A 24892-nucleotide genomic window follows, 5' to 3' on the forward strand; every position below is an offset into this window, starting at 1 on the left:
AAAATATTTTTTCAAAAATTCTATTTATAGCAATCTTACTATAGAAAATAGTTTACTCGTGTAAAAAAAAATTCGTTCTAAAAATTTTCATGACAGCGAACTTCTAAAATAGAGACAGTTCTGAAAGTGAGTTGAAAATTTTTGGAATTTGAAAATAATTAGATGTGTGAAAAATTTTCAATTAGTGAAGACTATTCCTACGCTTTTTTTTATTTTTTGAGCAAAAATATTCAACTCAAAGTTCAAAACCCAGACAGCATTCAAGTCGGAATGACTGCTTTACGACTTTTTTTTGAAGGCCTCCTCAAAAAATCTTATCATGACTTTTTAAAGGTGTCATTTTTAAGAGCTATTAATAAAGAGTTTTTGAAGACTTCATAAATAAAACGTCAGTTTTTTTTACTTCTAAATCAATTCTTTTTTTAACTTCTTTATGAAGTCAAAATTAGGAGCTCCTTAAGACGTCATGGTAAATTCATACTGAAGTCTTGTTTGCGAAGTCAGAAAAAAGAACTCTTTTTAAAGACGTCTTACTAAGTTCGCTAGGTGACTCATTTGACATCTTGAGAACTTCTCAAAGACTTCTTTAAAATGTTGATGAGACGTCCGAATCATAAATAGGAACTCATTCAGAACTCATTAAGATGTTATTTTGCTATCTGGAAATTCTCGCGATTTTAAAAACTCACTGTTAGTAATGTTTTTGGAACTAATTTTGGATCGAACTTTTTTTACATGGGTTAGTATAAATAAATTTAGGAATTGACTCATTAGTATTTAAATTATTTTAAAAAATTAGTAATCGTAGAAATTTACATATTTTTAACTTCCCGCTGAGAAAATTGCAAGTTTTCAAAAATTCGGGAAGTTATTGGTTTCAGTTCGATTTTCAAAAATCGAATTTCTAAGAGATCTTGACGTTTTGAGGTTTTAGGAAGCTATTCTGACTATTTTCAGAATGATGTCCGAGTGTGTGTATGTATGTAAACTCTTTGTAACTTTTGAACTAATGAATCGATTTGGATGGTTGAGGTGGCAATCGAAAGAGCTTGTTGGCCTTCAACTTTCCTGAAAATTTCAGATTATTTGATCGAATAGACTCGAAAATATTGGCGAATTACAAAAAAAAGAAAATTTTTTTTTTAGTTTTTTATTGATTTCTCAAAAACGACTGATACGATCGACTTCAAAATCTAATCAGCTCTAGTACTCAATAAAACGCGTCGATTGCCACCTCAAAAATCAAAACCGGATAATTCGTTCGAGAGTTATCGCGGGAGAAAGAAATGGTGAAAAACGGTTTTTTCTAAATATTTTCGAAACGACTGACGCGATCGATTTCAAATTTTAATCAGCTCTAGAATTCAATAAAACGCGCCGATTGCCACGTCAACTATCAAAATCGATTGATTAGTTCAAAAGATATCGACGTTGAAATGTTAAAAAAATAACATTTTATGTTATTTTTTCCGGATAAATCATAATATAACGTACTAAAATGTGCCTGATATCATACCAACTCATCTTTTTTATGGTTTCTTTTGATGATATAATGTCATCGAATTTGGTTTTTAGTTTAAATCATATTATCAACAAAAAAATCGATAAAACGTAGTTTTTAATATTTTTATCGGATATTTCATATTTTATTGTTTCTTACATGAGTCAAAACTTATTTAAATCTTGATTTCGATCCCTGACATTGATTTCTGCCTCAATACACTTATTTTACTGAACATAATCAGGAACTAAATTTTAAAAACCGCTTCATTGATGATTTTCGATTCATAAATTTTAAAACTTCAGCATAACAGGTAACTTGTTAGAGCTTGAAAAGATCATAAAAAAACAATTGCATGTGATAGCATTTTCGAGCTCGAAGAGCTCGAAAATATATCTACACTAATGTTTTCGAGCTCTTTGAGGTCGAAAACAGCGGGAAGTTTTGGGGCTGGCCCGCAGGGTCAACCGACGCCCAGATTTTTTTTTTTTTTATTTAAAATTTCACTTTCTGAATATTTAAATTATTATTACAATAATTGTCAAAATTTAATGCGATTAAAGTCTTGATTAATATTTCGATCATCTTAATAATAATTCAAATTGATTTCACATCGAAATAATTATTTTTAAAAATTACCCTGAATTTATAACTTTTTTTTTTTATGAAATAATGTTTTAATTTTCCGCGCGGAAAGTTTGAGAACAATTACTGCTATTACAATAGTTGATTTATTGAACCATTGGTAGTTTATTTATTTTCATTAATTATCTTAATAGGATTTTCTATCCTTGTGTACCTCGCACTCATTCTTATTGAGTTTGCATGAGTTACTGTTAATTTCAAATGAGTTAGTCTCAGAATTAATTTAAAATTTTCATACGAATAGAGTTTCATTTAATAAATTATCTTACATGTCGAATGACATAATTTCCTTTTAAATAATTTAGCGTTTTATTCGTGAGAACGAATCATTAAAAAATTGCTTGTTTTATTTTCTTAAGTGGTCATTATTTTAATTTTAATTTTAATATTTTTTTTTTTTTACTGTTAAGGATTTTTTTCGAATTTCAAGGATAATTGTAATGAAATTTACTAATTTTTTATGAATATCGATTTGATCAATTTAAAAAGTTGAAGTATAATTTTTAATGAACATAAAATTTGACTAATTAAAAATTTATTTTCTATCTAAGTAATTCAAATACTGAGTTGGATTGAAATTCAAAAAAGTTTCTAAATACAAAACTAACTTTTTTTTAAAAAAACCATAATTAGTTTTTGATAAAAATGTTGCAAGAATTCGTCTTGAACAATGTTTCAAAAACGTCTCATCTTAATCAAAATTTTTTGACGTCAAGTTGGGGGTCAAAAAATAACAAATTTCCTTTTTTAAATGAATTTTAAGTCCATTAAATAAAAACAAAATCAAATTTAACTATTTTTCACAAATGAATACTAAGTAGGTCAAGTTGGTCAAAAGTAAATCAAAATCAAATGTATTTTTCGTTCATTTTTGACTCGCTTTTGGCTAACTTGACCTACTTAGTATTCATTTAAGTCAAAAAACTAAAATTTAAGTTATTTTTTTGACTTAAGAATCACAAAAGTTTGAAAAAAGTTCATCTTGAAGTTATCATCTGGCTCAAATTTACACAGAAAAAAAAATTTCTTGGCGCAAAAAATTTTTACTCGCTCCAAGCAAAGTTTTAATTGCCCTAAGAAATTTTTTGCATTGTAACTTGAAATTGAAAATTTTCTTAGAGCAAAAAAAATTTTTTTTGAGCAAAGAAAAAATCTTTAGAGGCGAGAAAAAAATTTTTGCGTCAAGAAATTATTTCTAGTCTGAAAATTTGTGTTTTAATTTCATAATGCAAAATTATTCTTACGCCAAAAAATCCTTTTTTCTGTGCAAAAGTACTACATGCCAACTTTTTTTGAAATCATTTTGGAACGAATTTTTTTTTACAGGAAAATTTTTTCTACTTAAAATTTAACTATACATAAAAAAAATTTCAATTAAATTCAGCTTTTTCGAATATTTATCAAGTTAAAATAAATATTATTGAAAACTAATTGACTTATGGACAGTAAAAAAATAATTATTGAAATAAAATAAAATAAAAGAAAATTCATTGTGATTTTCATTTTCACGACATTTATCACTCAAAAATTAAAGTGATGTAAAAATAAAGTACATAAATAGGTTAATTTATATTGAATATTTTATACAGATTCATTCTTGTCAATTTTTGACAATTGGCTTTAAATTTTAAGTGGATATAAATTAACTTCGATTATGAAATCAAAGTAGATTACATTAAAGATGTCATCATTTAATAAACAATAAATCAGTCAATTTTTAAAAGAAAATATTTACGGCTTTATAATGGTACAGTGCGCAAGAGCGCAAATATTACCAGGCTTGCGCTACGGGACTTCAAGGTATTTTACATTAGATAGTCAACTAAAATTTATTCTTCTCCAAGCTTCTTGATAACTTGTGTTGTTATTTAAAAGTACCCAATATTTTACTTGATTTCAAATTTGAATCCCACATTTGTTATTTATTATTAACAGCCAAATAAAATTTTATCCAAATATTAAACAATAAAAATAATTATTCCAACATTAAGTTTTAATCATAAAATAATTATCATATAAATTTTTTAAACGACCTTAGCAATTTTTTATTTAATTACAAAAAAAATATCTGTGATATTTAAATAAAAACATTTAAGTACTTAAATATCAACTGAACCACTGATCGTTTTCGCAGTAAGTTTCATAAATTATTTACTATTAAATTTAATTATTTTATTATTAGTATTAGTTATCAGTATTTTATGCATATGATTTAAAAAATAATCCTGGCACGATCCTAGAAATATATTTTTGTCTTTCAGTTGTACAGAGATAAATTATAGCCAAAAAAATAGAAATATTCACACTAAAACTCTTCTATTTGCAGCATGAACAGGTGATTATTATTTAAACCCTTTATTATTTTTATTTTGTTATGTACATATTTATGTTTTATGTTTTACTAAATCAGAATCGTATTTATTTTTAAATATTGTATCGAAAATAAGGAAAATATAAAAAGCAATGATTTATGTACATTATCATCTGACTCAGCCATTAAAAAAGATAAGAGCAAACATCAAGATATTGAAATGTCTTAAATTTTAAAATTAAAAAAAATGCTTTAACATTTTTTTTTATTTACAAGGTTATCATATCAGCATACTTATCTGAAGTATAATTAAATATTACATATTCCAAATATAGATATATATTTTTAAATTAAATATAATAGTACCCTAATAAATATCGATTCTGTTTTCTCTGACGCATACGCCGATTGACCTTAATGGATTATTCTCGTGTAGGGTAGCGTAAAGATTTGATATTTAGAATTCAAATAATATATATAAGGGCTTTTTCATCCCCATTGCTTTCTATCAGCAAAAAAAAGAAAAAAAAGACGAATAATTTTTTCATTTTTCAAATTTTCTTGAAAGGAAGTGAAAGAAAAAAAAAGTAATGAATGAATTGCAAAAATTTTTGTTAATTTTAAGTCATTATTTACAAATTATGATTATGATAATAAAATCAGAAGCTTTCCAAGTTCGGAAAATCGATTAGTTGGTAGCCATGGTGACGCACTTGGCGGCTAGCACTCCCCATTTTCAAGGATATCGTTAAACTTTCTTTACATATATCACGATTGTTTTATTATATTATTTCCTGATAATAAATCTAACAATGAAACGTTGAAAAATTGAATGTCAATAATTATTTGTATCATTTTATAAATAAACTCTGTTGTATTTACTAATATTACATATTACATATTATTTATCAAATATTTAACTTTACGATTCTGATTTAAGAATTATAATTTTTTATTGAATATATTTTTAATTGAATAATAATAAGTTGTTTTTTTTTAATTATCGTATTATTTACAGTTATGAGTTGTGAACATTAAGATTAATTTAATTTATTTTTTTTTTATTATATATTATTTTTACTCTCGATTGCTAGTAGTCGCACGCACATTCCTTAACACAAAAAACCCAATCACGCAATGTACTCGCACTAGAATTTAAAAGTATATACTTTACCTCAATGGTAAGTGAATTATTGAGTTATTTATTTATTATCGTTATGAATATATGTATTAGTAAACTAAATGATTGAAAAAATTAAAACTGAAAGGATAAAAGTGAATAAAAATAAAAATTATTAAATTATTAATTTCATATCTAAGTTGAAAAATTATTTTCTTGGCAGAAGGGAATCGAAATTTATTGACTCAAAAAAAAAAGGATTTCTTGGTGCGAGAAAATTTTTTCATTATGAAATGAAGACAAAAATTTTCGTAGGACTTAAAAAATTTCTTGCGCCGAGAAATTTTTTTTTTGTCCCAAGAAAATTTTCATTTTCAATTCATACATGCTGAGAAAAAAGTGCCAACTATCACCATCTTGCAATAGGGAATGATTACTATCTGTATGTGATAATAATTATCATGCTCTTATGTTAACTATTAGTTTCTCGTATAGTAATAGTTACTATCTAGATAATAATATTTCTTATGCCTGAAAAATTTTTAAATTTTGCTTTCTGATATAGTAATGATTATTATCTTGGATAAGAATGCGTACCATCTCTGATAGGAAAAGTTAACATAAAAGAATGAGAATCATTAAAGTGTAAAGATGGGAATAGTTACTTCGTTAATATGAGAAGTATTATCACATTTTTTTCAGCGTTTAATGCAAAAAATTTCTCAGGACAAGTAAAAATTTTTCTGCACCAAGAAATTATTTTTTTCTGTGCACTGTTTCATGAAAGAAATCGGCATATGTCTAGCTGAATTCAGATTTCTTCGATTAAAAAATTTATTTTTAATGAAATTTTTAAGTTTTCGTACTAAAATATATATTAGATTAAAAATTTCCAAGAGCATAATTTCTTGTAAGAAGAAAATAAAATATTTCTAAAAGTTTTTCCATTCTCTACAAATATATGATAATATTTGGTTCATAAATATCTCAAATTACAGGGTGCGAAAATAGTGTAAGTGCAAAAATTTTTTTTACTGTACTGTTGGTCCACAATCAGGCTAATATTACACATGTATAATTAAAATGTAAAAATGAACTAGAAAAAAAGTGAAGAAAACTAAAATTAGTTTAATCATTGAAAAAAGAAGACTTAAAAAATTATAGTTTCTATAACTAACAGGATGTTTTAACGAAAAAGTTTTAAGGTTGTAGTTTATATTGTAATTTATACAATATCATTTAAAAACTATATAGAATACAAGCTTTACAATTTTTTGTCCGAAGTCTATTTTCACTATAGAAACTGTAATTTTTCAAGTTTTCTTTTTTCAATAGAAGAAATAAAATGACACTACAGAAGACGAAAAAAATTTTTTATCTGGAAAAAGAATTTGTATCCATGACACCATACACTGAGAAAGCGATTAATTTTTTCTTTCGATTTAATACTGTATTTTCTTCTGAATTCTTCAGAAAAAGTAGTACAAAAAATTGAAATTTTTTCCGTGAAAAAGGTAAAAGTACAGAAAAATTCGATTTTTCTTAGAATTATATACAGAAAAAAAGATTTTCCGGCGAAAAAAATTTTTGCATTATGAATTGAAAACGAAAATTTTCTTGGGACGAAACAAAATTTTCTTGAGCTAAGAAACTTTTTCGAGTCCTAAGAAAATTTTTGTTTTCATTTCAAAATGTAAAATTTTTCTTGTTCTGAGAAATTCTTTTTTTTCTGTGTACAATTTCACGAATTACAATTTATTTAACAATATATATAAAAGTGAAACTATCATCTAACTATTTGAATAATTATAAAGTATTTAGTCGATGACAAGGAATTTTCACTGAGATATTAATTTTAAAATTTCACGGTTCAGTTTTAAAAAAATGTCACCTATGTCCTTTCAGTTCAAACCTTTTCAAATGTATATAGATATATGTAATTAATATAATAACTTAATTTATAACAAAAGATAGTATTGAAGTAATAAATGTATTAACAAATAATGAAATGATTAACAGGAGGCGAAACGAGAAAAAAAAGCGTGCATGCTGAGGCGTTGGTGGACTAGCGTCAGACGATTAACGAGCATACGAGAAGTCCTTATGCTCAGTAAACCGATTTATCGTCGTTACATTATTCCGTGCAATATTCAAGGACTGAAGGGTTGGCCCCGTCGTTGGACTCACTCTAGTAGCAATAATTACATTTAGAAGAAGATTGTAAATTATGTCAGATGACAGATTAAACGATAATTATATTACAACTGAGAATAAAATAACAAATAATCTCTTGGAAAGGGAAATGAAAACTTGCGTAGTCAGTAATACTAAATATAATAATAATATTAATAATAATAATAATGATAATAATACTAATAACAACACAAAAAATGATGACGATAGTTATACTAAAATAAAATCGAAAAGTAGAGGATTGTGTTTAAAAAAAGATAGTCCAAAGAAGGGACCAGCACCTTTAGTCAGTTGGCATAATGATAGTCCAACTTTTAGTACCACTTCACCTATTTCATATACTCAGGAGGATGTAAATGATAACAATGATTCCGGTTCAAGAAAAAGTTCTGGAATCGGAAGAGATTCAAGTTTAGCTCTTACCATGGACCGTTCGAGTGTTGATACATTATCGTCAAATAAAAATGATAGCGAATGCGAGAGTGAAAGCTGGTTGACACCCAGTGGAGATAAATCTAAAAATAAACAAGATGAAAAATTAAACAATGAAAAAGCACAAGTTAATTCATCTGCTGAATCATCAGTTGTTGATTTAGCTTATGATTTTAAAAAAAATATTAGAAAAAATGGTAATAGTAATTTGGATGTTGAATCATGTGATGATGAAAGTGGCCCTAAAATACCGGATGGCGGATGGGGTTGGATGGTCGTAATGGCATCACTGGTAATTTCACTTATTGCTGACGGGGTATCATTTAGTTTTGGTTTACTGTACATCGAGTTTCTTGTTGAATTTGAAGCTTCAAAATCAAAAACCGCTTGGATTGGTTCACTGTTTATGGCCGTCCCGTTACTCTGTGGTCCTGTGATGTCTGCTCTGGTTGACAGATACGGCTGCAGAAATATGACTATACTTGGTGGCATGATATCAGGCCTTGGTTTTATTTTAAGCTCTTTTAGCACTACCATTGAGGTAATGTATTTGACATTTGGAGTACTCGCGGGTATGGGTTTAGGTCTGTGCTACGTTACGGCAGTCGTTAGTATTGCATATTGGTTTGATAAAAAGCGTACCCTTGCTGTGGGTTTAGGTGCTTGTGGCACTGGTATAGGTACATTTCTTTATGCCCCAATGACTACGTATTTTATCTCTGAGTATGGCTGGAGAGGTACTTGTCTTCTCTTAGCGGGTACATTTTTTAATCTTATCGTTTGTGGTACTATAATGAGGGATCCTGAATGGTGGATTATTGAACAGAACAAACAGCAATCAATTGGATCTCCTAGAAAATCTATTGTTAGATCAGAAGGCGGAAGATCATGCTCTGCTATGAGTGTTGAAGATTTTCCGGGAATCGAGGAATTGAGAAAATTATTGAAAAGTGGAAACACACCTGAATGCCATTTACAAAGCCTAAGTACAAGTACTAGAACTCCTTGTAATGATACACCTGATTCAAATGGATATCCCGGGTTTAGAAGTGTTGTCAATCTTCCAACTTTTGTACGACAGAGTGAAAAAGTTTAGTTTTTGTTTTATTTTAATACAATCACGTATGAAAAAATAATATATAGTATCATATATTTTTTCAACATAAAAATATATAGTACCTTCTATTTTTCCATTTAGGTACTTACACCGATTAAATATATAATCATATATTTTCATATCTATATGAACTCTTATATTTTTATATTTGATATATTTTTTTTTTACATGAAAAATATATTTTATGAAATAAATATAGGGCTTTTATATAAATTTTTTTATGATATACGACAGAAAATATATTTCATATATATTAGAAAAATATATGAGCACATATAATGATTTATATATTTTCGTTATAGTAAATACATATAATATAAAGAAATTCATGAAAAATTATATATTCGCTATATATATAATACTACATCAGAACCATACATATTTTAACATGTATAATTTGATATTTAATATGCATATATATTAACATATACATACCCTCGTATCTTAAGACATATGATGGAAAAAAATAAATTCAATATATGGTTATATATATATATTTAAGAACATAATTAAATTGGCCACATATATTTTATGATATTCTAAATATAATTTTACATATATTTAAAACATATATGGTCTTTTCATACGACATATTTTTACAAAAATAATTCGTTTAATGAAATACTTTTATGTAATTAAAATAATTAATAATTTTTACAGGTACCGTTAGAAGTACTTGAATCGTTATCGACAAATTCTCGGCTTTATAATGTTATTTTAGAAAATTATCCAAGCCTTGTACTTTGTCGAAGTATTTCAGATAAAAATGTTGATCAATCTCCAACTGGTGACAGTTCTAATAAAGCTGGAGTTACAATGTCTATGAGGTGATCAAATTGCTCTGATTTTTTGCATTTTTTTATTTTCATTAATTATTATCTTTTTATAATATTTACTAAAATTATTACAGGATTAAGCAAGCAAAGGAAAAAAATACTGTGGTAACTTGTGGTGTTGTAAAAGATTTTTGTCCAGGATTTGAGTGCGCTATTGACCCGACTAAAATGAACACATCGAAAATGAAGAAGGATTTAGAAGAGGTATTTCTTTATTTTTATTTACAATATTTGTAATACTATGACATTTAAAAAATTTTTCATCACACATGAGTCCAAAGTTTAAATTTCTGCCTTGTTTAGAGGAAAAAAAGTTCTTCTTTTCTTTTATGTGAAAACGAATGATAAAAATTAGCGCATACGCGCTTTTTCTCACTAACAGAAGCAAAAATTTAAACTTTCAGATACAGATCTGGTGAATAATAGAGTACAAACCACGGAGAAAGGCAGGACGTCCCAATTCGTCTGTTTGGCAATCATACACGCGAATTGGAATATCCTACTTTCCTCCCTAGGTGTGTAGTATATTACTTTTTCATAATACATTGTAAAAAATCGGGAGTGAATTTGGAGTCCTTATGGATTTTATATCAATATGAATTTACTCCGTCACTAGTGAATAATAGGGAGTTTATCTTTTCAGAGGAGTGATTTCGGAGTGATTTGAATTTTATTTAAAACCGCATTCATTCCGATTCGGAGTTTAAATATTAAAATACCCAGATAGCAAAATGACGTCTTGATGAGTTCTGAATGAGTTTCTACTTATGATTTGGACGTCTTATTAATATTTTAAAGAAGTCTTTAAGAAGTTCTCAAGATGTCGAATGAGGTGCCTAGCGAACTCAGTAAGACGTCTTTAAAAAGAGTTCTTTTTTCTGACTTCACAAATAAGACTTCAGTATGAATTTACCATGATGTCTTAAAGAGCTCCTAATTTTGATTTCATAAAGAAGTCAAAAAAAGAATACATTTAGACATCACAAAACTGACGTCTTATTAAAAAGTCATGATAAGATTTTTTGAGGACGCCTTCAAAAAAATGACGTAAAGCAGTCATTCCGACTTGAATGTTGTCTGGGCAAATCCTCCTTCGGAGTAAATTTCACTCTAAGGGTATTAAATAAATAAACAGTCATCTGCTCCACATTCACTCCCAAAATTTTTGACAATGTACCTGCGTTGAAACTAAAAAATTAATTTATTATTTAATGTATTTTAAAATCAGACGATAGAGCATGAAAAATCAAAATGTTTTTCAAAACATCATATTCCTGGTATAAGTTGTGATATTGTCAGAACTGATTCATTACCATGGCTTAGACGACAATTCAATACAAATACTCATTACTTCAAGGATATTAGAGTACATAGAAATTCTGTGATGTATCGTGGTGCAGTACTTAATTTACACAAATACAGATTAAGAGCAAGTAGTTGTCCTAATATTTATAGAAATAGTATGACAACTCTTGCTAAAGAAAATGAAGAGGTTTGTTTTATTTATCTTATACTTTATTTATAGTCTATTATACGGTCAAGATCTAATAACAAAAATTACAAATTTTGGAAAAAATTATAGTTTTATTTTTATCATAAGTACAAAAATAATTCAATACATTTCATAATTTAAAAATAAGTATCAGTACAATTATTTATTTTTAATACTTGCTAAATTTGTACTGAGATTTACTTCATATTTAAATGATCCACATACATTACAAAAAAATATATAAATTAAGAGTGCGCAAATAATTTTAACTATTCGTCAATTTTCGAATTTTCAAAAATTTCTTAATTATTAATTTTTCAGACTTAATCATTAGTTCGATAACAATTGCATGTATCAAGTTCTCGCCGGATATTCAAATTTCAATTGAATAATACGAAAATTTATGAGTAATTTGAAATACTTGTAACTTTTCGGAAAATTACGAGTATTTAAAAAATTTTGAAATAATTCGAAAACAGGATTTGATTTCAATTTTCAATCAAATCGTATAATTTTATTTGATTCGAACACTATTCGCACACCCCTAACATAAATTAATACTAAAAATATAAAATGATTAATACATAAAATTATCAGCAATTAAAATTACATTTGTACTTTAATTTTCATACTTTTATCAAACAATTATATTATATTTTTTATAAAGTCAAATGAATTTACACTTGAGTGTCAGTTAAATAAATAAAATAACTAAAATGTTTTTTTAGAAGTGGTATAGTGAATTAGTAGATCTATTAAAGGGTATGATGGACTTTTCGATGTTTCTGGAATTGCACTTTTTATTACTGTCTTTATCAACGATATTGCTGTTCACCTGGTTCATCGTGCCTTACTTTTATCTTGCGGAACATTTAACAAGAAACGGTTATTCCGAAGCTGATGGCGCAAATCTTCTCAGCGTTATTGGAATTACAAACACAATAGGAATGGTAATAATTTAACAATTTACACACTTAATCAAATTATAAATGTTAATAAAACATTTAATAATATATAATTAATTAATAGATTGGTCTTGGCTGGGCTGGTGATCAACCTTGGATGAATGTGAGCAAAACATATGCAGGATGTTTAGTTGCATGTGGTATTGCAACAATATTTATGAGTATATTTACTCATTATTACACTCTCCTTATGGTGAGTGCAGCACTATTTGGATTATTTTTTGCCAGCAATTTCAGTTTCACACCAGTCATTCTTGTTGAATTAATTCCATTGGAAAGATTTACTACTGCCTACGGACTTAGTTTACTGTGTCAAGGAATCGGTAATCTTCTAGGACCTCCACTAGCCGGATTAATATTTGATATTACAAATTCTTGGGATCTTTCATTTTTATTGGCTGGTGGTTGGATAATAGTGTCTGGTTTTCTCATGGGTATTATTCCGTATACGAAAAACCGTAAAATATGGGGAAGTGGTCCCATTGAAATGGAACTCTATGGATAATAATTATGCTGATACTTATTATTCTAATATAATTTATAATTTTTTAAATAATTATTTTTTATTTATTCATTTTTTTCTTGATTTATTTTTTGACTGTTGATAAATTATCCAAAGATTTTATTCCTGTTTGATATATTACTTATTACATTATTAACTTGTATAAACATTATATTATAAATATTTAACAATATATGTTACGATTGTTATTTATTACATTTATAAAAGCCATATAATTATATACAGTGATACAAAAAAAAAATATGTAGAAAATAAAAAAAAATGTGTGAGTATTTATACCACAATTAATAATCAAGTCATGCCGTTATACAATAAAGTGTCTAGTAAAACAAAAAAAAAAAAACAAAATGAATATGTTTAACAAGATAATGGTATTGAATTTTTATTACGCTACCAATTTTAAAAACGGCTCTTCAATAATCACAGAAAGGTTTTTTTTTTTTTTAATTTATTAATTTAATTGGTTCAGTTTGAAAAATAATATCAAAATACTTTACCACAATTATTATAAACTTGAGGACAATATTGGCTAGCTATAGTAGCATAAGGTACATCACTTCCAACATTGATTATTTCAGAATGACTTAGTTTATTCCAGACATGAATTGCATATGCATTTTCAATTACCTTTAGTACTTGAGTTTTATTTTTAGACTCAAAGTACTGCTTCCACATCTTATAGTGAATTGGATAAAATGCTGAAGGTGGATAAACCGTGAATCCGTGACAGCGTTTACTTGTCATATCACGTGCCTGATAAATAATTCACCGTTTATAAATAAATAAATAAATTTGTTGTGATAAAAAGTAAATAACTTATTTACAGTTAAAGCCATTCGCAGATAGTGTCCCCCACTTTTTAAAAATTTTTAATGTCATAAGCGTGGAAGTTAAACGAAATTTTGAAAATAAATTTTAGTAAAACTTTCATGTCAATTTTATAATTAGAATTTTTTAATTTTGCGGGCTGAAATTTATTCATTAAATTTTAAAAAATTTTAATTGATAATGACTGTAAGTAATTTTTTTCCAAATCTATATCTCGGTAAAATTGCAACTACGGCGTTTTTTTTTTCATTAATGCTTTAATTATTTTTTAGTTAATTGATTAAATTTTAATACAATTATGACAGTTGAAAGTAATTGCATATTTATAAAAAAGTGGCCCTTAAAAATTATTTATATACACTGTTAAAAAATTTTCAGATTTTCAAGAATAATTTTCATGGAAATTAAAAATTAAAAAAATTAATTGACTTATGGACAATAATAAACAATTATTGAAATGAAATAAAATAAAATACAATGTGATTTTAATTTTTATGTTATTTATGACTTGGAAATTTAAATTTATGTAAAAATAAAATATACAGAAAAAAAAATTCTTTATTTTTACCTAAGCATAGTTTGCATGATGAATTGAAAATAAAAATTTTCTTACTTCTTGAATAAATTTCTTGGCGCATAAAATTTTTTCTAGTCCTAAAAAAATTTTTGTCTTCAATTCATTGTGCAAAAAACTTTTGAGGAAAGTAAAGTTTTGGCGGCAAGAAATATTTTTTTTTCTGTCTATAAATAAGTTAATTTATATTTTATACTTCTGAGTATGATAACTTCAAGTAATTTGCTTTAACTTATAGGGGAAATTTTTAACAGTATATATATTTATAAAAATTTTATTTTACACTTACATATTTTGTAGCGCATATTTTTTGAAGCGTCCTGGTAATAACACCAGGTCCATTGTTACCCCAAATATCACCGCGGAAATTTTTTTTTAAATCCCGTAAACATGCATCAGCTATTTGTCGACCAAGATGTGATGGTCCAAATCCTATTACACCTGCAGCAACGTCATCCCAACTTTCTGCACCCGTAAAATCCGTAAGTTTTTCTAATGAGCTGTAGAAAAATATTTTTTATTTTAATAATTATAATAATGAATAAAACTACAACTTATTTCCATTAATTATGAAATCGCTTTGAAGTATATAATTAACTTTGATTTCCGATGTCAATAAAAAATAAAATTTATTATAAATAATACTTAATAAATAAAAAAAAATATTTCTACTCGGTAATTAGTTCATCAAGTGTCGGTTGTTTCTATTAATAGTAAATTGATTTTAGTGCAGTACATATATATGATTTTAAATGACAGCAAAGTTAATAATCAATACAACAAAACGCTTACTATACAGTAAAATAGATGTATTAAGTAAAAACTCAACGATTTATACTCGAGCACATGTTGAAATATCAATTTCTTTAAACAATTAAATAGACTCGTCAAATCGAAGTATTTTTTTTTTCGTAATATTATTAATTTTGTTTAAATAATAATTTTACGCAAACATATGTTTAATTGAAATTGCGTTTACGTGACGAAATATCTATGACAAAAGTATCCAGAAATTTAATCACCAAAAGATAAAATATCGAATCATAAAATAACTAAATTGTCAGATCCTGAAACTAAAAATTTCTAAATATTGAAATAACTAGCTCCCTGTAAAAAACTTGCGGAGGGAACGTGGATTAAATTCGAAGTGAATGCGAAGCGGATAACTGTTTATTTATCTAATATACACTCGGAGTAACATTTACTCCAAAAGGGCGTTTACATTAATATTAAAACTTCGAATCAAAGTGCATGCGGATTTGTACAAAATCCAGATCACTATAAATTTACTGCGCTAAAAAACAAGCTTCCAATTTATCCCATATGAGGAGTGATTTTTTTTTAACTTCGGAACTCAGAGTAAATGCGACTTTAAATCAAATCTGTAATCATTCCAAATTCACTTCTCATTTTTGAAGATGCAGTATTATTTGAATAAATTAATTACATTCTCAAAATCATATCTCCTTTTTTTTGAAATTTAATGTGCTCGTATTAGTGATAAAATATAAATAATAATTAGAAATATGCGAATAGTTAGAAATTTTCGAATTCGAATAATATTTAAAAAAATAATAAATATTTTAAAAATCCCGCACAAAAAATATATAAATAATATATATGTCCCATATAGCCAATGCATTGATGCATATATGTCATATATTTTTTCGTGTGGGATTTCAATTATTCGTAAATTTAAAAAAAAAAAAATTTATAATTTATCACAAGTTCGAATAATTCGAAAACTTATGAATAACTTAATAATCGAAAAATATACACTTGAGAAAGGTCAGGTCTTTTTTTTCTATCAACTCAAGTTGATGACCTGTACTATCCTTATCACGCTTGTACAGTTAATGGAAACTTTATCAATGAATTTAGGGGAGACCGGGGCACGACGGCCCCCTTAAGTCGGTAATTATTTTTTACGACGTTTAATCTATAGGTCAACCTAATTTGGCCCTTTCTTAAGCAAATCCATTAAAGTTTTACCAAAACTCAATTTTTTTTTTTTTTTTTTTTTAATGAAAAAAAAGATTTTAAACACAAATATATTATTTCCGTACCTTTATAATCTCATGGACTTCAAATTTATTTTTAAAAAATTTTATGTAGCTGATATAACCAGTTGTATTGTAATTTTTATTTTTTGATTTTAACCACAATATAATCTATTGGCCTAAAAGAGCTTTAATCTATAAACTTTTTAAATTCATTTTAGTTTAGAAAAGAAAAAAAAAATTTTCTGTAGCAAAAGGGGGACCGTAGCACCCCGGTTGCCGCTATTTAAAAATCCAAACGTAGGTTACTACTAGATTATAGGATTCATTCTGAATTGCCCCGTAAGAAATTTGGAGCAGCTGTAGCATATTATGCGCTACAGCTGTTCGCAGCGTATTTTGAAATGCACTCATAAAGTAATGTATTGAATTTCATTTTTAATTTAGTGTTTAAAGTTTTTGTTTGAGAGACAATTTTGGACAATAATAATTGTAAAATTTAAGAACTTACAGGCATTTTAACCGATCTAATTTCAATATATTTTCGTATTTAAATTTATTAAATGTTGATTCATAGATTTTTGTATTTCTTATTTGAACTTTTAGCTCTTAATAGTCTCAAAAATATTCATACTCAAAGTTAAAAAACTATTTGCCGCTCAGTGTAATAATAAGTTGGACTGTATGTATGAGTTTTGTATCAATTTATTAAGTATTCGTTTATTGTATGAATTTATTTTAGCTCGCGATTATTATTATGACTCATGGATATTATTATTGCAATAGATATTCAGTCTTGTCATCGCAGTAATTGTGGAAAGAAAAATGGTTGAAATTTATGATCAATCACTTCTTCTTTTTCTATGACTCAAGTTAACTTGGTTAATTAACAGTTTATCAAACAGCTGTGGTCTTAACTAAGAGAAATTGATCCAGTTATTATTCTAGCTTCTCTATAAAATATCACGGGCTCACGTCATATAAAAATAAATTTAATTATAAAAATGAATATAATTTAAATAAATAAATTACTCACGATTTAACAACAACATCGAGGTCAAGATAAATCCCCGGAAATTTCCAAAGCGTCAGGTACCTGAGTATATCAGACATATGACTTCGTGGCCATCGACTAGATTTAAGGACATTACTTGCCCACCACTCTTCAATAGGAGTATTTTTAACATATTTTTCCATAAATATCCTTCTGATGTGAATATTTTTATAGCTCATTAAATGTTTGATAATATTCTTAGTAGCATTAGAAAAGTTCATGTTACTTAAAACCAGTAAATAAATATTTGTTCCAGGATTCATTTTCGCGGCTGATTCAACAGCGCAAGATTGACGTGCATTTAAAACTATTCCGTCATCGAAGCATGATGTCTCGTGAAAAAATATATTTTTACCACGAAGCAGCCTGTCTCCATCTACTAATCAACATAAATAAATTTATTCATTACTAATTATTAATAAAAATTAATAAAAACTATACAATGATTATTCACCCGTATGAAAAAATCATGTATGGTAAAAATATATGTGGCCTATTTAAGTATATTTTTAAATATACCCAGAAAAAAAAGATTTCTTCCGGAAAAAAATTTCTCGACGTGAGAAATTTCTTTTCGCCTTGATAAATTTTTACTTGTCCTTAAATTCTTTAACGCCCCAAGAAAATTTTTGCTTTCAATTTATCATGCGAAAAATTTATTGAAGTAAGTAAAAATTTTCTTGGGACGAGTAAAAGTTTTTGGCGCCAAAAAGTCTATCATTTCTGTATATGATTTTTTACATATTGAACTTGATATTTTTCTATCATATATCTAAAGATATATGGGTAAATATATGTTAGTACACATGAATGTTAAATTTCAAATTAGGAGAAGGCTGGACAAAACGGGGTACTTAAGAAAATGCTAAGTTTTCGAGGACTCAAATACGCTAAATCTTTTTTTTTTATTGCAATGATAACCAAAGTAAATAGAAAAAATTTTCAGTTGCCATTGAAAAAACAAAAATTTTGAAGTTTTAAATGAATTTGATTAAATTAAATTTTTTTGTAAGTAATTTAGATGAAGAAAAATTATATTTTTCATAATTATTGAATGCAAAGAAAGAAAAAAAATTTATCAGCTTTTATCATAAAACAAGTTATTAACATTTTTTGACTGACACTCAATTTTTGAAAAAGTTTAACGAAAAAAATTCAAAATAATGCTCAATTATATTTACAAAAGTCAGAAAAAAAATCTTTTTTTTATAAAATTTCAAGGGTACCTCGTCTTGCCTCCCTACCCGTTTCGCTCAGGCCTCCCCTATACTTGTTGAAATATGTATGATGTACTGATATAGTATTCCACGTCTATAGCGAATGTATAATTTTTCATGATTTTTTTTTATTATATGCATTTTTCTAATATATATGAAATATATTTTTTGTCATATATAAAAAAATATATATGAAAGCCCTTACACATACTTGCAAAAAAAATTACTCTAAGAATTATTAAAAATGCTTTATTGGATCTAAAAATATAAAAAATAATAAAACGAATTGAGGCATATACTTATATCATATAAAAATGATTATATTCTAAAAAATATATATCAATGTAATGTGTTGTGAACTATACATTAAAAAATACATAGTTTATATATAATTTATAATGTACAAAGTAATATATATAAAAAAAAGCATGAGTAAGTGTGAAAATATATGATTATATTTAAAACAGCCAAAATACCTATATGGGAAAACATAAGGTATTACATATTTTTTCATATACTTTTGTTGTAAAAATATATTATACCATATATTTTTCCCACTAACATTTTTTTCATAAGAGCAAACATATATTGAAATAAATTTTTTTTTAAAATTAAGATAAAAATAAATACCTTTCATGTCAAAAGTTTCAATCGAATTAAAATTTGATGGTTCACTATAACACGAAATATCTTCAATTGGTGGATTAAATCTCGCAATTAATTCATTATTACAGCTTAGTACAAATATAAATAATAAAATACCACATCCACTACTAATTATTATTTTTTTCCTCATTTTAATTACCTTTTTTATTGAATTTATAAAAATATCAATATATATTCCAATTATCATATCGATAATACCTTTTAAAATTTATTTTCTCACAGTATCCTCACCATCGTCATCACTAATATTTTTAGCTTCACTCATTTTATTGATAACATATAAATAATCACCTTTTAAAATTTAGAAATAAATCTAATATCTAATAGTCACTTCTACATATTGACTATTTTATCTAAATATAACACTAAAGTGTGCGGTCTTATTCATCCTTTTACATGACAGCTTTTGTATAAACATTTAATACCAAATCCTACTGTCAATAGTACGCATGTGTTGATCAATTATAAATTTTATGAAAATCCCCACATACTTTTAAAGCCGTAAGCAGTAACTACTTGTTTTAGTGACTCCAAAATTTTTTTTTATCGATTAATTAAAAATGAAAGATGACTTAAGTCATGAGAGTTAATAATTTAAATAAATAGTCTATTTTATATACTACGTAATAACAAGTATATAAGTACATTCTCTTCTTGCGTTATATGTCTATTCAGCGGCCTCGCATTTATTCGACTAACAACCAGGCCTCGACATCGTTGTGTTTCTTGGGTGGAGTAGGATATTCGTGAAAAATCAATAAACAAAACCGTCACTATATGACACAAGGCAACACGTGGTAAATTCTATTGTCAAACGGTTTAGGTGTAGATTTTAAATATATTTATAGTAAACAATTACAATTTATTCATTATGAATCAATGTACAAAATAATTTGATATTTATTTAATAAATTATAATAAAAGCAGACTTAATTATTGACGAGGTACCAAGATGTCAATTATTGACACTATATTATTTACCTGTTTACTAGTATTCAAAATTTCATTAAAATTTAAAAGTTATAAGTTATAAATATTAAAATTACGCTGTCTCACATCCTTGATAATTAAACCAATAAGTGATTCACAGTATATGCTCCGGATAATACAGTTATTGTTGTTTATTTTTAAATTTTATACATTTCGTCGGTTTCCCGACCTTATCAAATGATAAATATTTTTTATGTCGAGCCTTTACAATTTTTAAAATAGCTTAGGATATAAAATTTTTAAGCTTGTCATTAAAGTGCACTGAAAAAAAAGATTTATTTGAGGTAAAGAAATGATCGAATTGCTACAAATAAATGTTAGTTGGGCCATGTGCTTCAAGTATATGTAATATCACCAAATTTTCCGTTATTCGTCACAAATTTAATATTTTTACCACAAGTATATCATTTGCTTACCACAAATAAATGATATATTTCAATCAAAGTATAAAATTATTTGAATCAACTGTCATATTTAGTTGTACCAAATACATTTATTTGTCATTAAGAAATATTAAAAAAAAAGGCCACCAATAAATTGATTTATTTGGGACATATATTTCTTTTTTTCACTGCAACACGAAAACTAAATATCTTCAATGGTTTTTATGAAAAATTTAAAAATAATAATACTAAAAATCCTGGACAATTTATTTTTAGTTTATAATTTAAAAAATTGGACGAATGAATTTCGTGACGTCTATGAATTCCATTGAAATTATATTTCATGTCAATAATTGGTACCTTACTTGAGTAATCATATGTAGTCTATATTTATTGAAAAATTTTATTTACCAATTATTGTTATTGTTATTATTATTAATAATTACGAATTATTACTAACCAATTGTTCGCGATCACTGCTACAATAAATTATAATATCTGACATACTTTTAATAGTTTAAATTAGGTTTTTTATTTGATATTTAAATGCAAGTACATTTTAATATAAGGATTTTTATAAAATATAAAAATAAATAAATTTGTGAACTTGAAATAATCATTTCAAATATCCAACTAATCACATATTTTTTTTAATATCAGTGATTCTGTTTTGTTCTTGATAAGTGTGTATCATTCTAGCCATAGTTTTATGTACTGATTATAATTATGACACTTTGGCAGTGAGCGAGATTTTGACGAGTGTGTGATAATAAACTTAGAGTACTTTGCAAGCGCACATATACTACTATTTATTTTTTTTAATATACAAACGTATATACGGAAGTATTTACATAAATTGTAATTTTTAATTACAAGGTATATTTTTTCTAATAAGTATTATTATATAAATACAACAATTTAAGTACTATAATCATAAAATATATTTTTTTAATTTTATAGGTGTATGCAGTTAGTCATAAAAAAAAATATAAATCAACTGTTTTTTAAACAGATTAGATATTTCGTTACATTATATTTTTTATAAATATAATACAATGAAGGACATGACTTAATCAAAGACTGATAAAGTGCAAGTAATTTGACATAAAAAAATATCCAAGTAACGGAGGGTAAAATTTTAAATTTCGAAATAAAAAAAAAATATTTTTTTGATTACACAGTTGAAAATTTTGTGTTCTTGTGTATAAAATTCAATGATTAAATACTTTGTGTCAATTATTTGATATCATCAAGTGTAAATTTAACTAAAGTTGAATGCGTTATTTGATCTCAACAAGTTTTAAACCTGTATTATTGTTTGACACAAGTATAATGTGTTAAATTAACACAAAAAATTGAGTGGATTGTTTAGGACATGTGATTTGTGTTAAATTTAACACAAATTTTTCAGCTTTGTGCCCGGGTCAAAAAATTTGATTGGATTTTAGTATAACTAGACTATATTAGGATTAATTGGTCTGTATTTGAACTAGTTGATCTGTTTTTAAATTGGTACGAAAATTTTAAGTTGTTTTTTATCGAAAGACAATTGAAAACAGACCAAAAAATAAATCATAGACAGGAATAGTCTAATTTTGGTCTGAATAAAAACAAAAAAAGGCAAAATATTTTGAGAAAAAAGTCTCATTTTAATCTATAGACGATCAAAACTAGACTAAAAATTATTGAAGACAAGTCTGAAAATAGTCTAAAAAAGGAATAGTATGGGCAAAACTTGATTAAATTTTCCATGTTAATTGAATACAAAGAAAAAGTCCAATTGAATAGAAACAACTTAAAATTTGTATTTTATTTAAAACATATCAAATTTTTTGACCCGGGTGTACTGCAAAAAAATTGCGGAGTAAACCCGTATTGAATCTAGAGTGTATGACTGTTTATTTGTTTGATCTCAGAGTAAAATTCACACCAAAATGGAGTTTATTTTAATATTAAAAGTTCGAATCGGAGTGAATGTGGATTTAAATAAAATTCAGATCACTTCGAAATCACTCTGCTGAAAAAACAAACTCACTATTTGTTTCGAATATGGAGTGTTTTTTTCCAAAACTCCGGAACTCCGAGTGATGACAGAGTGAATTCGGATTTACATAAAATCCGTAATCACTTCAAATTCCTCCCAATTTTTTACCGTGTACTTTGTGTACTTACAAATAGAAATGTATAAAAGAATAGTTTAAACGAGGAAGTTATTATACTGTTCATATTGAATATATCATGATAATCATATATTAACAAAAAAATGATAATGGCTCTGTTTCAAAAATCTTACAGTAACCAATAAAATCTCATAAATTCCCATAGAGGTTTTTTAAGAATGCATGAATTCTATGAGGAAATGATATATGAAGTATAGGCCTTATATATGCATCTATGAGAATCTAGTGTTTTTTTTAAGAAGGAGGTCGACTTTATAACAATACATACCCAAGAGGTTGAAGGTTAATTCGTGATAATCTATTTTATTGACTGAATTAGTCAGGTATTTAACATAATTCAATATAGATAAAATAAAGTTTGTTTTGAATGTCTCGAGTTTATATTTTTTTATATTGTAAATAAATTATTTATTTTATATAATTTCAATTACCTTAAAGTTCGGAGTATAAAAATAGTAATTCATATTTAATATTTATATCATATCCGGTTATCATTATGACACCTCTTCCGTGATTATAATTAGTTTGTTATGAATTACAATGGGTGACGATTTTTGATATAATTGATAGTTGTGTCAAGTCAAGTGGAAAGTATAATTTTATTTCAATTAAAACTTATTTTTGCATAATCATAAATGAATCAATTCATGTTCGCATTCTGTGTTGGCAATAAATTAGCTGTAATAAAAATTAAAAAACAACTTCTTTGCGATTAAAATAAACAGTCACTATAAAATTACGAGATAAAACTTTTATATAAACCATTTAGATTGATATTGAAGATACATTTACAATAATCCGGTTTGCAAGCGTACAGATCTAGTTAATTATTGAAATTATTGAAAAAAAAAAAAAAAAAAAACTATACCACAGAAAGAAATTTAAGATTTTAATATGACCTTCTGAATGTTTATTACTTATTATATATAAATGTGTACAAGTACTGAATAAAAAACCTGTTTGAATGTAACAAAAACAGACATGTATACTTTTGAGTTATAAATAACGTTATATATTCTAGTTGTAGTATATACCGGTAAAAAAAAAAAAACATTTTTTTAAGCACTTCCTATTTCACAGATTAAATTAGTAATTGTGTTCATAGTTTAAATAACTTGATATAAGGAAGTGTAAATATTGATTTTCGTGATATTTTTACTTCTATTTGTGTTAAATCTGTAAAAAAAGGCAACAATGATAAATAATTATTGACTATTTTTATAATATATATAATTTAAAATTTTGACCATGTGAGTTTATCATAATTTTTTAAATCATCTCACAATAGGAATTTTGATAAAATGATTACGTGTTGCATATTTTATATTAACAATAATGTTATTAAAAAATCTAATAATATTCGTATTTGAATGATTTTTAATTTTATTGTTAAAAGTAATTGTTTATAAAATATTTTCGCTGAACATATAAATTTAAAACCGCTTTATTTACAATTATGAATTTTAAAAATCAATTGTTAAAAAATTATTCAATGATTCAAATTTATTTCATTTTCACTAATTTCATGAAAATGTCCTGACTTATTCTAGACATTAATTTTAAACTACTGTAAATATTCAATTTGAAATTTTGTATTTTATTGCATTTATATGCTTTTATTTTTATTTTTAAAAATGTAATTTATTCCCACCAAATTATGAAAAAATTTGATTTTTGAAACCTATATCTAATTTTAAAAAATCAGTTTCATATTCGTTACAATATTTTATATAATTTGTTGTCTATCATATTTTTTATTTACTTATTTTTAAATTTATACTGAATAGCAACAGTCAGAAAATAATATACATATTATCACATTTTTATATGAACTAATAGAAACTCAATATCAAATCAAACATCAA

At 25.9% G+C, this 24892-nt stretch overlaps 2 protein-coding genes across 5 annotated transcripts; one reads left to right on the plus strand and one right to left on the minus strand.

Annotated features, from left to right (window-relative positions):
* The first annotated feature begins 3964 nt into the window (after positions 1–3964).
* On the plus strand, positions 3965–13369 carry LOC103573983 (uncharacterized). Of its 4 annotated transcripts, none has more exons than XM_053739410.1 (9): positions 3965–4279; positions 4408–4481; positions 5552–5638; positions 7597–9292; positions 9980–10146; positions 10230–10359; positions 11384–11647; positions 12376–12597; positions 12677–13369. In XM_053739410.1, exons 4-9 carry the CDS (start codon positions 7805–7807, stop codon positions 13115–13117), a joined length of 2712 nt encoding a protein of 903 aa, XP_053595385.1. In that variant the 5' UTR covers positions 3965–4279; positions 4408–4481; positions 5552–5638; positions 7597–7804; the 3' UTR covers positions 13118–13369. The 4 variants fall into 4 exon arrangements, with proteins under 4 accessions (XP_053595385.1, XP_053595386.1, XP_053595387.1 ...); XM_053739411.1 differs by having other exon boundaries at positions 5555–5638; XM_053739412.1 differs by lacking the exon at positions 5552–5638.
* Positions 13370–13582: 213 nt separating this feature from the next.
* LOC103573985 (lactosylceramide 4-alpha-galactosyltransferase) lies at positions 13583–20130 on the minus strand. Its single transcript, XM_014443919.2, has 4 exons — positions 19439–20130; positions 17574–17970; positions 14827–15037; positions 13583–13888 (listed from the first exon to the last, which is right to left on the minus strand). Exons 1-4 carry the CDS (start codon positions 19659–19661, stop codon positions 13619–13621), a joined length of 1101 nt encoding a protein of 366 aa, XP_014299405.2. The 5' UTR covers positions 19662–20130; the 3' UTR covers positions 13583–13618.
* Positions 20131–24892: the final 4762 nt, after the last annotated feature.

This window comes from Microplitis demolitor, chromosome 5 (genome assembly GCF_026212275.2).
Source record: "Microplitis demolitor isolate Queensland-Clemson2020A chromosome 5, iyMicDemo2.1a, whole genome shotgun sequence".
NCBI classification, from domain to species: Eukaryota; Metazoa; Arthropoda; class Insecta; order Hymenoptera; family Braconidae; genus Microplitis; species Microplitis demolitor.

What these genes read in the sequence shown, in the direction of transcription:
- LOC103573985 (XM_014443919.2), bottom strand. Translation starts at nt 19,661, where the DNA reads ATGATAATTGGAATATATATTGATATTTTTATAAATTCAATAAAAAAG. An exon ending in TGAAACTTTTGACATGAAAG is followed by an intron (nt 17,971 to 19,438) that starts GTATTTATTTTT and finishes TATGTTGATTAG; the next exon opens with TAGATGGAGACAGGCTGCTT. An exon ending in CTCGATGTTGTTGTTAAATC is followed by an intron (nt 15,038 to 17,573) that starts GTGAGTAATTTA and finishes ATTTTTCTACAG; the next exon opens with CTCATTAGAAAAACTTACGG.
- LOC103573983 (XM_053739410.1), top strand. Translation starts at nt 7,805, where the DNA reads ATGTCAGATGACAGATTAAACGATAATTATATTACAACTGAGAATAAA. An exon ending in GGAGTTACAATGTCTATGAG is followed by an intron (nt 10,147 to 10,229) that starts GTGATCAAATTG and finishes AAATTATTACAG; the next exon opens with GATTAAGCAAGCAAAGGAAA. An exon ending in TTGCTAAAGAAAATGAAGAG is followed by an intron (nt 11,648 to 12,375) that starts GTTTGTTTTATT and finishes ATGTTTTTTTAG; the next exon opens with AAGTGGTATAGTGAATTAGT.